The following is a 16,867-nucleotide window of genomic DNA, read 5'->3' on the forward strand; positions in this document are numbered from 1 at the left end:
ACCACACCTAGCTTGGGAGCTCTTTTTCCTTATTTGAGAATTATTTACTTGCTGTTAGCTGTAAGTGAAAGGTGTCCCATATTGGACCAAAGGAAAAGTGACAACAATTTGCTTACATTTTTTTTTAATAAGTTGGCATTCCATATTTCCTCCCCATTATTATGAGAACATCTCTATCCTTGCTTATCAAATTTCAGCCATAACTGAGAAGACTTTATTTTAAGGAAAATATACATCAAAACAGAACTTGAAGGTGGAAGGTTTCGAAGACATGGAAAAACATAATCACCAGAAAACCTGCCCAAACATCAATGGCTTCTTGTAAGATAGAGGAGAGTGGGTGGTATGGACCTTAACTTCATTCACCTTTCCTGATTCAGAGAATCTTGACCCTGTTAAGGGTGGGCCCAGGAAATCCACTTTCCAATCTCTTCCTTCTTGGAGTTTAGAAAGGTTTTGTCTTATCTCTCAGGCTTCCAAGATCAGAAGATAGAGTGTGGAGAAGGGAAAACATTCCATCTTAGTTCCAGTGCCTTCCCTCAATGCCTGCAGAACTCCCAACCCATCTTTCAGTATTTGTTGATTCCAAAGAGACGAACCCCATGGAACTGGGGTAGCTTAGGCAGCAGTACGCTGAGCAATGAGGCAGTGTTGATGAGGAAATGAGCAACATCATACTTAGTGTAGAAGCTGGCCAGTAGGTAGCTAGGAAGAAAAAAAAATAGGATGACCGAGGTTGGTCTCCCATATCCACATTAATGCCTTTCCAGTGACTTTTCTGTTTTGAATTATTAGTTTTATCGCATGTAGTCCAAAACTATTCTAGTTAAATCAATAGTATTTACTCTGAGGTTCAGGATATACTCAGAAGGTTTCCCTTTTTTTTTTTTTTTTTTTTTAAAGATTTATTTATTCATTATTTATACAGTATTCTGCCTGCATGCCAGAAGAGGGCACCAGATCTCATTATAGATGGTTGTGAGCCACCATGTGGTTGCTGGGAACTGAACTCAGGGTTTCTGGATGAGCAGCTTAACCACTAAGCCATCTCTCCAGCTCCCACTCAGAAGGCATCTTTAACTAGAGATTATGAATCTGTTTGCTAATTGTTAAATTGTAAATGACAGCCAAAGCTGTTTCAGCCTATATAATTTTTGGAGCCCATTTTGCTTCCTATCCCCAAGTCAGTTTTACTTTTTAACATTAATGTAAGTTTTGCCTTTACTTATTTGCTTCTTTTGGGACTGTTTCTTGGCTTTAGTTAGGAGTTGGTTTATTTTCAGTCCCTTCTCCCTTTCCTTATGACCAGGGAACCAGCAAGGAATGCTTGACTACTATTTTGTACTTTATAATGCTCTCTGTAGGAGCAGGACTAGTATTCTTGTGTGTACATAGGTACATGTTCATCTGTGGGTATGCATGGAGACCAGAGGTCAATGTAAATCTTCTTTAGTTGCTCTCCACCTTATTTATTTTATGTTTGAGACAGGGTTACTTTCTGGCCTGAAGTGCAACAATTTGGCTAGACTGGTTGGCCAGCAAGCCCTAGGGATCTTTCTGCCCCCAATTCTTCAGTGCTGGGATTATAGGCACCCATGGTTGTACATGGTCATGTCTGGCTCTTACCTGTATGCTAGGGATTGAACCCAAGTCCTTATGCTGTGTGCTAAGCACCTGGCTAAGCCATTTCCCCAGCCCTTTAGTTCCTTTTCCCTGGCTTGTTGGAGCCATTTCTGACCCAGCATCTCCTGTACCACCAGACTCACAGTACAATAGGAGAGATGCTGAGGAACTTTCGGGAGGAGGTAAACTGAAGTCCATAGTCCATCTGCTCCCAGTGTGTCAAAAGCCGAGCCTTTCCTTGGTCAGGGGTCTCAAAGGGTGTTCCTTTCACTGTATGTAGGAAGATATACATTGCCTGGGGAGAGGGAAAGGGACAATATTAGGGGTAGAAAGTAGTCCTTCAGTTCAAGAATTATGTTAAGATCCCAAAAGAAAGATAAAATCCCAAACGGTTGGTGACTTTACTGTGTTTTGGTTGGGATAGACCTGGGCTGGGTACAAGGGTACGGTTTAGTGCTCACCAAGTTATGGATGACGTTGGTCAGGGTCCAGACAACAGGAATGCTGAAGAAAGGGATGCTGAGGAGAACCACATGCAGCAGTCCTACCAAGATGATGTAGGCCAGCCAGATGCCCCGACTATTCATCACTCGAGTGTTGGGGTTTACTTCGCTGTGTGCCACCCCCACATTCATCCTACCACAGTGAGGGATCAGGCAGGAGTCCAACTCAATTTCCTCTTAACCCCTGATTGAGCTTGTTCCCCAGTTGTCTCCTGAAAAGCCAAAATCCCCTGAACTCTTGGGAATGAAATACTCTCTTTATTCTCTATCATGCAAAAAGAGCAAAAACTGAAGATTTTGTTAAAATTTGAGATGACATGAAGCAGCTGGGTGTGGTGGCTCATGCTTGTAATCCCTGCATTTGGGAGGTTGAGGTATGATGGATGTTATGAATTTGAGGCTATTTTGGGCTACAGTGAGATCATTTCTCCAAAACAAACAAAAAGGCAACAGGGTCTTTGAAATGGCTAAACCGGAAAAAGGCATTTGCCAGCATGCCTAAAGACCTGAGTTGGGTGCTCAGGACCCACCAGTGTAAGGAGAGAACTGTCCTCTGACTTACATACCTGCTGTCGTTAGTGTGCATACCCACACCACAAGTGTTTTTTTTTTTTTTTTAAGGCCCTCACTACTATAGAAACATGGTAATTTTCACTGCGATCTTTACACTTCAACTAAACATGAAGCAGTAAGCTTAGACTGTGACACTCAAAGGACAAGGAAAATCGGGAGTATTTTAATTTACTTTCTTGAAGTTAATCATAAAGGCACACACACCCAGAGTTCCACAAGAAAGCTATGCAATTAATCAAGGGACCAATAAGAAGGTATCGAGAATGAAGCTACCTCTAGCTCCCATCTTTTTTTCTGGGGCAGGATGTTAGCAGCCAGCAGCAGCATCCCTTCTCAGAAGCGTGGGGCGCTGCAAGAACTTACCGTTTTTAAATTAGTCTAGGAAGGGGCCTGAGCTCAGTCCCTCACTGGAGCCCTCTTCTTCTATAGGCGGTTTTGCCTTTTAAGCCTCTGCTAACTCTAATGCCTAATTCTATTTTTTTTAGCTGCTCTTGCCTATCCCCAAGTACCGAGTCAGCCCATGAGCCTCCGCCAGTCCCACTTTCGGCATTTAAGGCTGTCGTTTCGCCACCCTTCCCAATACTACCGCCGATTTCTCTCCGTAACCTTCACGTTTCGCGCAGCCCATACCTGCTGGCCTCAGGACCCTGCCCGGCTGGGGCGCAGCGCTGGCGCCCAGGCTCACACCTGTGGTCTCCAGGAAGTGGTCCGTCTTTAGGCCCATCTGCGCTCTCCCTATTGGCGGAACAGAATCCGTGCTGTTCCCAGCCATTGGCTGGTTATGCAGCAGGGACGTACAATTGGTCATCTTTTCTCTCGTTAGCTATGCAAGCCCCGCCCTTCCCCGTCCCCCTTTTCGGAGAGCCGTGGAAGGTGGCCAAGAGGCGTGAGAGCGACGCCTCCGCTGCCTAATGGGAAGAGCCGTTGGTGAGCGGTGGGAGTAAGAGTGGCAGCGATTGGTTGATGAGGCGAGGCCCTGGAGGCGGGGACAGCCGTGGGGTCTGGTGGAGTAAGGCGCAGCAAGATGGCGGCCGAGACGGTGGAGCTCCACAAGCTGAAGGTACCGTTACGCGGGGAAGGCTGAGGTGCGCTGTTCTGGAGCCCGCCTTCCTCCTGCGTAGAAGAAGGGGTCAGGAGCCGCTCTAGTCCACGAGTTCCTTACCAGGCGCTTACACTGCTTTCCTGGCTCCCGTTGTAGTTTTGTGCCTCCCTTCTTAGGCCTGCCTTAAACTCCGTTTCTCCTCAGGATTTTATTGCTTTCTTTACCTGTTGTTTCCTCTCTTCTCATTGTTTTATTTTCTGTTACCCTTCCCTCCCCGGCCCCGAAGCGCCTTCTATCTTCTACAACCCTTTTCATTTGATCTGCATTATGCATTACGTCAGTGGTCCTTCCCCCGTGCCCATGCGGGCCCCAAATTATGTTTTCTTCCCAGATTGATGTATTCATTTTTCTTGTCCCAAAGCCGAGATTCCTCAGTTAGCATACAGTGGCATTTTGGCATATGTTTTGAATACGTCCCAAACATAATCTAGAAAGTGCTTTCATTCCCTTTTAGCTAGGTGGGGTTAAACCACCTAGACTCGAATTTTGAAAACAAGGAGAGGCCTTTAAGATGGGTTTCCTGGTGGAAGCCTGGGACAGAGACAGCTCCAAGACTGTAAAATGACGGAACACATTAGCCCTAAAAATTCTGAGTTTTCTCAGGATCTCAGCGTGCTGCCCTCCTCGGGGACTATGCTACCACCAGAGAGAGAACGTATAGGTGTAGTATAGATAGCTGTGCTATTGGAAATATATAAAGTATGTTTGAAAACGTTAGGATTTTGCTTGTCCTGTTTATTATTGAGAAAGACCCTAGGTCTCTTGGTTTCACTGGTGTTTTGTTTGTTGTTGTTGTTTTTTTTAATATCTAATTTTGTTACGATATGAGTGAATGGCGATTCCCATGGTGGTTAGAAGAGGGAGGGTGTTGGATCCCTTGGAGCTGGAGTTCCAGGTAGTTTTGAGTAGCCTGGCGTGGGTGCTGGGAATAGAATTTGGGTCCTCTAGAAGAGCAGTAAATGCTTTTCACCGCCGAGCCACTTCTCCAGCACTTCTTGGTGTCACTTCTTGGTGACAATCTGAACCACAGTACCTATTTTGAGTTGTAAATTTTGGTAATTTTATATGTAGACTTAACACTTCTATTATTATTCTGTAAGGACAGTAATTCCTTTTAGGAAGACTTAAGAAACTATGTTCCTTTCTGTTTGTGTTTTCACAAATAGCTTTGTTATTAGTTGTTTTGCTCACTTTATCCTGGGAGCTTTGAACAAGTCAAACTTACTTAGAACAAAAAACTGTCCTTTTCATTTATTTATTGAGACCGGATCTCACTTTGTAGTTCTAGCTGGCCTGGAACTCACATAGATCCACCTGCCTCAGCCTTCCAGATGTTGAGATTTAAAAGCGCACCGTGCCCAGTCTTTTTTAAATAATAGTTTTATTTATTTTAATTGTTGGATTGTAATGATTTTTTGAAAAAAAGATTTATTTTATATTTTATTGTATGGGTATTTTGTCTGTCTGTATGTCTGCGTGCCTGTAGAATTACAGACAGTTTTTATTCTCCATGTGTGTGTGTTGGGAATTAAACCTGAGATCTCTGAAAGAAGTCAGTGGTCCTAACTGTTGAGTCATCTCTCCAGCTCTGAAAACTTTTTTTTCTTAAAACTTCATTGGGTCTGGAGAAATGGCTTTGCAATTAAGAGCACTTGCTCTTCCAGAGGACCTGAGTTTGGTTTACAGCACCCAAGTCAAGTGTCTCACAACTGCGTGAACACAGCTCCAGGGGATCTGCTCTCCTGAGGTGTCCTTAGGCATCTGCTTCTGTGTGGCATGCTTGCTCTCTCTCTCTCTCTCTCTCTCTCTCTAAGAAATAATTTTTAATCTTGAAAAAAATATCGATGAATTTTTGTCTTTCTTTAAAAGTTGTAAGTGGTCAGGTGTGGTTACACATGCCTGTAATCCCAGCATTCTGGGAGGCAGAGGCAGGTGGGTCTCTGTGAGTTCCAGGCCAGCCTGGTTTACAAAGTAAGCTCAGGACAGCCAAGGCTACACAGAGAAACCTTGTCTCACAAAACAAAACCCAAACCAAAAACAACAACAACCAAAAAGCATAAAAAAACTGTAAGTGAAGTGTGTGTAGTAAAGGCCCCTCTGATTTACTCTGTTAAGCTGACATCACTTTTTGAAAGCAGATGTGTTTCTTAACTGTTGGACTCTCAATGTCATTAGTGGATTTTTATGTTATTCTGGTTACTGTTAACTTGATGGTGCTATAATGGATTGTCATTGGTTTTCTAATGATTACATGAACAAATAAAGAAAAATTGAGCAACTACTTTCATTTTATTTATCCGTGTAAGTTACGTAGTTCTGTACTGTTATACATACTATAAAATATACACAGAAAATTAAATTTTAGGTAAATATTAACAATTAGTGGCATATCTGATGTTTTCTCATTTGTCCCCTTTTGAAATCCTGGAGTAAGTCTCTAGTTGTTCCGTGACTTTCCTTTATGGATATTGTACTGTTGAAAGAGTTCCTCCTTCCATCTTTGTTAGTTCAAAAGGTTTGCATTGATTGAATGAATCTCTTTTATCTATTGTTTCCTGACCTGATCTCAGGTCTGTAGTCTTAAGAGTCTTAAGAGGCACTCCTGAGGGCCTAAGCAGGACTTACTCTTTAATCACATTTGCTTGTTTTTGCTTTTTCTCTAGAGCACTTCTTAAACTTTTGGAGGTCACAGATATCTTTGAAACTCTGATGAAAGGTATGGACCCTCTTCCCAGAAAAAGGCATGTACAATACTTTGCATGCGATTTAAGGGGCTCCACAAAATTACCTTGTAGCCCTGAGGTGTCCATAGACCTCTGGTTAAGAGTCAATATGAATTCTGGCTTTGAAGACAGTCTTTAGCCCTAGTGTTGACTTGATTGAATAATCAGACTTTTTGGATTGACTTAAGAGTTTTTATTTATCTTTGAGACAGGGACTCTGTATAGCTCTTTCTGGCCTGGAACCCTGGGCTGCCCCAGAACTCACTGAGATCTGTCTATCCCTGTCCCCCAGTGCTGGGTCTAAAGGCAGGTATTTCCTTCCCTGGCTGATTTCAGGTTTTTAATGCCTTAGAAACAAAAACAAAACCTTTTCTCAAACTTCGAGGTGGTGTACCCTTAATCTCAGCACTCAGGAGGCAGAGGTAGGTGGATCTCTGAGTTTGAGGCCAGCCTAGTCTACAGAGCAGGTCCCAAACAGCCAGGGCTACATAGGGAAACCCTGTCTCGAAAAAAACACCACCAAACAAAAAACTTTCCAATCTGAGCATAGTAGTGCATATCTCTAGTTCCAGCACTGGGAAGGCAGAGGCAGGTGAATCTTTGTGAGTTCGAAGCCAGCGTGGTCTACATATAGTGAGTTTCAGGACAGCCAGGGTGACATGGTGTCTTAAAACAAAACAGAAACTCTTCCCATTTTTATGAAGAGAAATTGGGGACTTTAGTTCAGAGGAAAGGAATAAGCTTTAGGAAGGACAAAAACATCTGCGTTGGTATGCAAGTCTATACCAAGTTCAAATTTTTGAAAATTTTGTGTTAGTATAGTCATTCTGACTTGGTTGGACACACTGAATTCCGATAATTAAACACGATAAAAGGAACTCTACAGTGGAGAGAACCAGAGAGATACATAATACTGTCATAGTGTTGAGAACTATAAAATATTTCTGTTACTGAAATATGAAGTATGTAAATGTTGTTGCTGATACTTTGGAAAGTTAGTAAAACTGTGGCTATAAAAGGAAATTGGAGTGGTACTGAAGAGGATGAGGCTTTTGTTATTTAATCTGTTTGTTCTTTTGTATTAATGCAGGCATGTGCATTTGTGGAAGTCAGAGGGCAGCCTAGTGTCCATTCTTACCAGCTACCGTGTTTGAGATAGGATCTCTTGTTCCATGCTGCCTATTTGAGGCAAGTTAGGCCTCCTACCTTCTGAGGATTTCATCTGTGTCTGCCTTCCATCTCACTGTAGGAGTGCTAGGATTACATGCCATCTCATCTGATTTTATGTGGGCAGGTCCGCCAAGCTATTTTCAAACTGCTTCCCTTGTTTTGGGTTAAGATAGGGCTTCACTATAGCCAGAATAACCTTAGACTCACAGTGATCCTAATTTAGACAGAAAGAACCTTCTTAAGTAAGCAGTGTGTGTGTGTGTGAGAGAGAGAGAGAGACACCTCTTGCTGGCTTAGGATTCATGATCCTTTGCCTCCACCACCTCTCAGGTGTTGGGATTGCATGAAGTGTAATCTGTTTGGCAGAAGGCAGGAGTTATATTAACTACTCAGTCATCTCTCTAGCCTATAGGAGTTTTGTTTCTTGTAGCTATAGCATGGGTAAAGAAGCTTTTGAAAAATATAGAGGAGGAACCTAATCTGGTGAATTGGCAGTGTTGAAGATGGGATGTAGAGGCGGCGAGACCTCCCCAGTTAGGTGTGTATTATAAGTCTCCCTGCTTCAGATGGCCTTTTAATTTTCTCTGCCTTTCCCTCTTCATTCTGCACTGCCTTACCCTCCAACTACCATGCTTAAGTTATTTCTTCAAACAGTTTTTGTTCTTTATTTGCTAACATATTTGCTATGTGGCAACCACCAGTTGATGCTGCTTATATATGTAACAGCTTACTTCTCATAATAACTTTGTAAAGTAAAATGCCTCTATATTCTATTAGTTCTTACAACTAATAAAGTGGCTTCTCAATCCAAGCATTTTGCCTCCAAAATTCATATTAATTTTATCTTAAAATTTCAATGTATATTTATTATGCATATGTGTGTGAATGTGGCCTTGTGTATGTATGCCATGCCATACATATATACATCAAAGCACAACTTTTGGGAGTTGGCTCTCTGTTGCAGAATACTTGGTTCCATTGTGAACCCCAACACTGTGAACAGTAAAACTCAGCTTCTTGTTGGGTGTGGTTTAATCCAAGAACTTTGTGTTCATTGTATGTAAACAGGTGATTATGGGGTGGCCCAGCCACCCCTAGCACATACCTTTAATACAAGAGCTTTCTGTACACAGGATTTAATAAAGTTAACCCTAGGTCAAGATCTTGGTGGAACAAGAAACCAGCTGACAGGGATTTAAGAGTAGGAGGGACTTTGAGTTGAGGGGTATTTTAAGACATTGTGGAGAAGTAGAAGGAGCTCTAGCTCTCTAGCTTTTTGGGCTTTTGAGCTAGCAAACCTTTGGTCTTGGTTTTGTTTGTTTGTTTGTTTTTGCCTTTTCTTCCTGGGCTGTCAGCTGAGCTAGTAAGCCTTTTGGGCTTCCATGTAAGCTGAGAAGGAAGGTCAGCTGGATGCTTTTTCTGCCTCTCAGGGCTGGCAAGTTTTCACCCCAGCTCCTGAGTCTATTGGTAAAATAGAATCTAGGTGATTCATAGTTGTAAAGTTCTCTCATCTGTGAATATCTGCTTTCTAGCTTAGATATTTTGGTCTTAGATCTTTACTTTAAAACCAGAAAGATCATCTTTCAGACCAGATGTATTTTTGTGCTGATCTACATAGAAGATTTCTACAGTGTTTCTTTTCCTGTTTATTTTCCATAGATTAACATGTTACGCTTTATAGAATAAAATAAGCTGATCGGTGGTGCCACATGCCTTTGGATTCCAGCACTCATGAGTCAGGCAGGCCAGTCTCTGTGGATTTGAGAACAGCCTGGTCTACAAAGTGAGCCCAGGACAGCCAAGGCTATGCAGAGAAACCCTGTCGCAAAAAACTGAAAAAAAAAAAAAGGAAGGACGGACGGAAGAAATAGCAGTCAGAAGAGCTGAGGATGTAGCTCAATTGCTAAAGTGCTTGCCTAGCATGTGGAAAGGTTTGTTCTCAGATATTATATAAAACCTGTTCTGGTGGTGCACACCAGGAAGGTAGAGGCAGGATACTTAAACATTCAGAGTCACCCTTAAGAACATAATGATTTTGAGGGCAGCCTGGCTACGTTAGATTTTGTCTCAAAAAAGGTGGCTCATCTGGTAAAAGTGCTTGCCACACAAGCCTGACAATCTGAGTTCAGATCCTTGAAACCTATGTAAATGCTGACACGGTTGTGTGTTTGCAATCTTAGTATTCCTGTGAGAAGGGAGGCAGAGACAGCGGAATCACCTGTAAGCTCTCAGGCCAGTAAGCCTGGAGTATGCAGTACAGTGGTAAATAAGAAACTTTGCCTCAAGTAAGGTGCAAGATAGAGACCAACATTCAGTGTTGTCCTCTGATCTCCACATTGTATTATGGTATGTGTACACGTCTACACATGAACGTGAACACAAACACAAACATTTTAAAGAGTATGTATCCATCCTAGTAAGGCTATTTCATAGTCTATCAAAGATCTATAATTTCAGCCATGTATAATGTGCACTTATTTTGGTGGCAACATCTTTCCCTAAAACCGTAATATTCTTATCTTTTTGCTTTTTCTTAATATTTATTTTTATGTGTATGAGTGATTTGGCTGCATGTATGTACACCATGTTTGTGTAGTGCCCATTGGGTCCTGAAGAGGGGTGTAGATCCTTTGAACCTGGAGTTACAGATGGTTTTGAGTCATGTGGGTGCTGGGAACTGAACCTGAGTCCCCTGCAAGAGCAGTGAGTCTTCTTTACTGCTGAGCCATTTCTCCAGACCTAACAGAATGTTTTTTTGTGTGTTTGTATGTTTGGTTTTGGTTTTTGAAACCATCTCACTATGTCACACTGACTGGCCTGGAACTCGTAGACCAGGCTGGCCTCAAGCTCACAGAGATCCATTTGCATCTGCCTCCTGAGTTGGAATTAAAGATATGTGCTGTCACATCTGACGGTCTTTATTTTTATTTTTATTTATGTGCGTATGTGTATGTTTGTGTGAATGTATGCCATATGTATGCAGGTACTTGTGGAGATCAGAAGAGGTTGTTGGATTCCCTGTTCTGGAGTTACAGACAGTTGTGAGCTACCTGACATGGGTGTTAGAAACCAAATTTAGATCATCTGGAAGAACAGCAAACTCTTAATTTCTGAGTCGTTTCTCTAGCCTCTGGTTCTCTATTTTGAAGAACTGTTGAGCCAAATCTTTATTCATTAAAAAAATTTGTATGTGTGTATGTTTATATGTTCATGGGCATAATGGAGAGCACTTGTGGAGGTCAGAACACCTTCTGTCATGTGGAACTCACTTCATCAGGCTTGGCAGTGATGTCTTTATTTGTTAAAACATCTAGCCAGCCCTTGTCTAGTTTTTACATGAGTCAAGGTTTGATTTTTAAATAGAAGGTTTCACATATACACTTATTTATTTTTGTTTTTTGAGACAGGGTCTCATACAACTCAGGCTGTTCTTAAACTCACAACTTAGCTGGGGAAAACCTTGACCTTTTCTGATCTTTCAGCTCCTGTCTCCTGAGTCCTGGGATTACCAGCCTTGCTAGTACTTGCTGCTCACTCTGTGTATGCAGAGGTGCGGATCAATTCCAGGACACAGCAGGAGTCACTTCTACCGAGCTACATCTCTCTCTCTCTCTCTCTCTCTCTCTCTCTCACCCACACCTAAATACATGAGTACAACCTTCTCAGTCTGTATAATGTTACTTGTATGTAGGTTTTCAGGCCTGACTATTTGGTATTGATAATCAGTTGTTATGATCTTTGCAGGGGCAGACTTTTTCCCACCTCCATACTCCTTAGTTGCCCATAGTTCTTTGTGTGGTGTTCAGGCACCTGGACTTGACCCTCTGGTGACGTTAGTGTGTTCATTGTTGTCTTTGTTCAACTCTTGTTAAGTAGTCATGTTGAGACTGCAGTGCAGTCTTCTGACATTTACTAGGAGACATCATCTCACAGCAAACTTAAAACAATTTTTTTTTAAAGCTATATATCTGTGTTTGGGCATGAAATGTGGATGCAGGTGATCAGAGAGACCCAACCAGGAAAGAAGAGGCTGTTAGATCCCTGTAGCGGGCGATTCTGAGACTCCCATGTGGGTGTCTTTTCCCTTAGTTATGGCAGTTACCCATCAGTAGTCCTTCTGTAGCCTGTGAGATTTGGTAAGTACACACTTTTACTGATTTAAAAAGTGTGTGTCTAGTAGAAATGGAGTGGAGACAGTTTGTTTAGAAAAGGAAGGTACTCCTGAGAATAGAATGGGTTAGAGAAATGGATAGCTCAAAAGCCCTGGGTCCCCTGAGGCATGACCCTCTTACAGGTCACTTATGGAGGCGCCTCTTGCTCCTACATTGTATATCCCATGCTTTCCTCAGGTGTGCTCTGTCTGGCCAAGTAACCCTGATGAGGTAGGATTTCCAGTCTTTTTACCATGAGGCTTTTGTATGTTGGTATTTTTAACTGTTTTTATTTACCATATGTTAATTGTACATAAAATGAGTTTCATATGGCATCTTTTAAATGTACGTAGAGTATTTTGATCATATTTAGATACCTCTACCCTTTCTTGCTCTCTTCTGACTCCCACTAATCCTCTTCCTCTTCCCAATTAATTCCCCTTCTGCTAATATAGTATTAGTATCTATATTAGTATATACTATAAAAAAGTATATAAAATAGACTATTTTTTCCATGACCCAAGTGTTTAATTACGGTAGGGTCATCTGTAAGAGCACCAGTGAGACTTTCTTTATGGAAGCATGGGTACTTACCATTGGTTACATCACTGAAGAAAATACCTCTCCTCCTCATGTTGGCCATTAACTGTGGAAATCCTCAGGGAGGGATAGGGCTTCATGGACCCCCTCCTCTTGCATGACAAGGACTTGATGTGGTCCAGTTTTGTGCATATCTGGAAATCAAAACCATTGTGTGCTTTAAAATTTTTTATAGGGCTGGGTATATATAGCTCAAGAGTTTGAGAACTTGCTCAGCCTGTTTAAAGTTCTGCATTTGATATACAGCACAGCAGCAGTAAAATAAAAAGCTAAACACTACTCTTTGGGAAGGGTATTTGGTTTCTTTGTGTGGTGATGTTGTTAACATTTAGCCAGCTAAAACATCAACCTAATTCTACAATGATTAGATTTATAGATGTGTGTGTGGTATTTTGTAATGACACTTTGGGGATAATAGGTGTTTATTAATCCATTTTCTACCATTATGACAAAATACATGATGCTGTGTACTTTATAAAGGAGAGAGATTATTTATTTCCCAGTTTTGGAAATTGCAAGTTTCAATAGCATAGTGTTGTCCTGATAAAGAGCCTCATATAGTAGGTTGCATGATGGTGGCAGCAATTTTGAGGAGAGGTTACATGGTAGGACCAAAAGCTGGAGGTTAGTGAGTTCACTCAGGATCCTGTCTCACATAATGAATTCAGGCTGACCTTTGTTGGTGTTGAACTGCTGGTCTTCTTTTCTCCACTTCCCAAGTGCCAGGACTGCAGGCCCGTACCTGGACACTCTGACTCTTTTATATGTACCTGATGTTTGAAGAATTAACCTAAAGAACTCTACTAATTCCTTTCTAGGATGATGTCTCCTTTGATGACCTAAATACCGCCCAGTAACTCTACTTTTTTGGGTAGTGGGGATGGGTTTTTCTGCTGGCCTTGATCCTCTGGCCTCCACCTCCCAACTGGTAGGATTAATATTGTGTGCCACTGTATCAGGCTGCTCTATCTTTTAGTAGTCTAAGAACTATTACACTAGACCAAGCTTCTGACGCAAAAACTCTGGCCTGGAAGATACATTTATCCCCTATCCAAACCATAGCTGGATGGTAGGGAGACTCTGCTTTTAGGACACTGGATTTTCTTATTGAAGATTGATTTTTTTTTCCCTCTCTTCATTATGTTGTTGACGTTTTAGAACTGTCCCCTTATTAAAAAAATAATTGCACAAATAGATTGTAGTTTTAATTAAGTGTGATATTTTAGAAAGTCCGATTGCATATTGAATGAGTTTAAAGGAAAAGTAGACTACCTTTGTGGACTCAGAGTCTTGGTCAGGGATAGTGCTTGGCATTTGGGAATTGACCATCATCATCTCATCATCATTATTGTCATCTTCTCTTGTGAGAACCACAACTTTTCATTCATAAGAATTTTAAAAGTTGTTTGTTTATTTTTTTTTCTCAGCTTGCTGAACTAAAGCAAGAATGTCTTGCTCGTGGTTTAGAGACCAAGGGAATAAAACAAGATCTTATCAATAGGCTCCAGGCATATCTTGAAGAACATGGTGAGTACTGTGTGGAGGCAGCATGATGTAAGTTTCAAGCTCTGACACTTAAAGATTTCTTCTTTTCTTAGGTGATTGATATAAGGTCTAAATTAACCTCAAGAAAACTTTTAGAGATGGCCATAGTGGTTCATGCCTCTAATCCTTGCCCTTGGGAGGCAGAGGTAGAAGGATCACCTCAAGTTCAAGGCCAATCTGATTTACAAAGTAAGAGTCTATCTCAAAACAAAACAAAACCTACCACCAATAAAAAATACTATTGGGCTGAGTTGTATGTGGTAATATATGCCTGTAATTCAGTATCTAATTGGCTTGAGGCCTGAGAATCAGGTGTTTGAGACCAGCCTAGGCTAGAGTGAGTTCTAGGTTATCCAGAGCTACGTAGTGAGACCCTGTCTCAAAAACAAAACAAGATTATATGTGTTTGTGTATATATGCATGTATATATGTTAGAATGTTTTTATTTATTTGTTTTATACCAAAGAGATGTTGCCCACCTGGCTGTGAATATTTTAGCATGTTATTTAAAAATCAGCATGGTGGGGCTGGAGAAATGTTTCAGTGGTTTAGAATATTTGCTGTTCTTGCAGAGTACCTGGGTTCAATTCTAGGCACCCACATGGTAGCTCACAATTATCTGTAACTCCAGCTTCAGGGGATCTGATGCCCTCTTCTGGTACACATGATGTATATACATAATATGCAGGTAAAATACTCATACATATAAAATAAAATAAATATTTTTAAAAATTGGCCAGTCCTGTTATCTCAGCTGCTTGGGATGCTAAGGCCAGAGAATCAAAATTTGAGGTCCAATTGAGCAACTTGGTAAGATCATACCTTTAAAGAAGATTATAATACTATCACTAGTTTAAGAGTTTGAAGGCTTTAATTTTCATTTGTCTTGTGAAAAGTTTCATTAAATATGTTTGGACTGTCACTGTTAACATAGCTAAGGGTTTATTCTTCATGATATCAAAGACAAGTGTCTGGACCCTTGAAATCTTTAAACTAGGTAATCTCTGGTTCCTCCTAGACCTTATATCCCCCAGTTCTACCTTAAAAATAAATAGTCCCCACTTCATGTAAGGTACATATTATCATCTGAGCATGTACACATCTTTCTAATTTTTATTTATTCTCTTGTAGTCACATTTCTCATTTCCCTTCCTTTCAATACTCTTTTCTTTCTTTCTTTTTAGTTTTTTGAGACAGGGTTTCAGTGTGTAACGCCACCTGTCCTGGACTCCTTTGTAGACTAGGCTGTCCGAACTCAAAGAGAGCTGTCTGCCTCTGTTTGCCTCCTGAGTGCTGGATTAAAAGGATGTGCAACTGCCCCCCTCTTCCCCTAGCTTTCTTTTCAATGCCTTAGACACCCATTCAGTATTTAAGTAGGCTCAGTAGGTAAGAGCATTTGCTGTGCAAGCATAAGGACCTGGATTTGAATCCCAGCATCCATGTAAAAAGCTGGATATGGTCTCAGAAGCCTATGGGTGCCGTGGGTGGTGAGGACAGGAGGTTTTCTGAGGCTTGCTTCCGTCAGAGTAGTCGCAGATTCGCTGTGATGCCCCATGATAAAGGAATAAGGGAGATTAATAGAGCAGGACAACTTTTGGCCTCCACATGTGCTCATGTGCACACATAGAGTCAAGAAACAAAACAGGGAGATATGTTGCTTAATAACATGCTTTAATTTCTCTCATAACCTTACTTTACGTCTCACTTTCTTCCCTAATTATTTTAAGTTGTATGCAGGGTCTGGTGAGGTGGCTTAGGGGTAAAGGCTCTTGCTGCAAAAGCATGTGGATGTGGGTTTTGGTTGCTTAATACCCAATCCATGTGGGAGCTGGGTAGCCGTGTCTGCCTGTGACCTCAGCCCTGGGGAGAAGTGTTATGGCTGGAGAGGTCCAGATGCATGAGAGACCGTGTCTCAAGAGTGTGAGGATGAGCATGTTAGAGCAGGATGTTTAACTTCTTTTGGACTCCACATATATACATGCTTGCACTCACTGCATACATACTCAGACATGCCCACACACACAAAAATAACCCAAACTTATACTGTGGCATGAGATTTTCTGGGTTTTTTTTTTTTTTTTTTTTTTTGCTTTATTCATTCCATTTCCACCATTGCATTCTCTGATATATAGCAACCACAGTTATTTTTTTTTTTTTTTAAGATTTTTATTACATTTGTGTGTGTGTGGTGTGTGCACATCTCAAAAGTCAGATGACATTGCAGGGTCAGTTCTCTGTAGGGATTGAACTCATGTTATCAGGCTTGGTAGCAGATGTGTGTGCTGTCTCACCTGTCCAGCCGCCACATCTTATGCTCCATCCCTTAACAGATGCCAATTTTGCCTCCAAGCCCTAAGTGATTGAATGCTACTAGTATGCACCATATGTAATATTGTGTGTTATATATTACTGTATTGTTAGGATTATAGTTCTTTTATAAGCAAGCTACTTCTCTGCTCCATGTGCCTGTGAGCTTATGTAATATATACCCACATTAGGAGTACAATTATATAGTCACAAATGTAGAAACACTTTCATGACTTAGCACTGCCAAGTTGCTTCCTATGATTCCCATATAAATCTATATTTTTTATTAGGACATCAGGGTTCTTTTCTTTTAAAACAAACAAGTAAACAAAAAAACTTTTATTTTTAAAAAGATTTTATTTGGGGCTGTAGAGATGGCTCAGCAGTTAAGAGACTTGCAGAGGACCAGAGTTTGGTTCCCAGCACCCACATGACCACTCACAACCACTCATTCCCCCCCCCCCTTTTTTTTTAACACAAAGTTTCTCTGTGTAACATTCCTGGCTGTCTTAGAACTCTCATTGTAGACCATGCTTATCCCAAAATTACACAGATCTGCCTGCCTCTGCC

At 41.3% G+C, this 16,867-nt stretch overlaps 2 protein-coding genes across 3 annotated transcripts in view; one reads left to right on the top strand and one right to left on the bottom strand.

Annotated features, from left to right (window-relative positions):
- Positions 1-107: 107 nt before the first annotated feature.
- On the bottom strand, positions 108-3,427 carry Ormdl2 (ORMDL sphingolipid biosynthesis regulator 2). Of its 2 annotated transcripts, none has more exons than XM_055602816.1 (4): positions 3,330-3,427; positions 2,085-2,259; positions 1,767-1,918; positions 108-705 (listed from the first exon to the last, which is right to left on the bottom strand). In XM_055602816.1, exons 2-4 carry the CDS (start codon positions 2,256-2,258, stop codon positions 570-572), a joined length of 462 nt encoding a protein of 153 aa, XP_055458791.1. In that variant the 5' UTR covers position 2,259; positions 3,330-3,427; the 3' UTR covers positions 108-569. The 2 variants fall into 2 exon arrangements, with proteins under 2 accessions (XP_055458791.1, XP_055458857.1); XM_055602882.1 differs by having other exon boundaries at positions 2,085-2,338; positions 3,330-3,424.
- Positions 3,428-3,674: 247 nt separating this feature from the next.
- The window catches only part of Sarnp (SAP domain containing ribonucleoprotein), a 54,370-nt gene continuing 41,177 nt past the window's right edge, over positions 3,675-16,867 (top strand). The window contains exons 1-2 of the mRNA XM_055602979.1: positions 3,675-3,759; positions 13,873-13,972. Coding sequence (XP_055458954.1) covers positions 3,724-3,759; positions 13,873-13,972 — 136 coding nt within the window. The 5' untranslated portion in view covers positions 3,675-3,723. The remainder of the gene's footprint in view (positions 3,760-13,872; positions 13,973-16,867) is intronic.

This window comes from Psammomys obesus, unplaced genomic scaffold (assembly GCF_907164565.1).
Source record: "Psammomys obesus unplaced genomic scaffold, mPsaObe1.curated_primary_1811, whole genome shotgun sequence".
NCBI classification, from domain to species: Eukaryota; Metazoa; Chordata; class Mammalia; order Rodentia; family Muridae; genus Psammomys; species Psammomys obesus.

Excerpts from the sequence above, each read along its gene's own strand:
- Ormdl2 (XM_055602816.1), bottom strand. The coding sequence starts at position 2,258 with ATGAATGTGGGGGTGGCACACAGCGAAGTAAACCCCAACACTCGAGTG. Across the intron at positions 1,919-2,084 it reads CCAACGTCATCCATAACTTG|GCAATGTATATCTTCCTACA; the intron begins GTGAGCACTAAA and ends CCCTCTCCCCAG. Across the intron at positions 706-1,766 it reads AGCATCTCTCCTATTGTACT|CTACCTACTGGCCAGCTTCT; the intron begins GTGAGTCTGGTG and ends TTTTCTTCCTAG.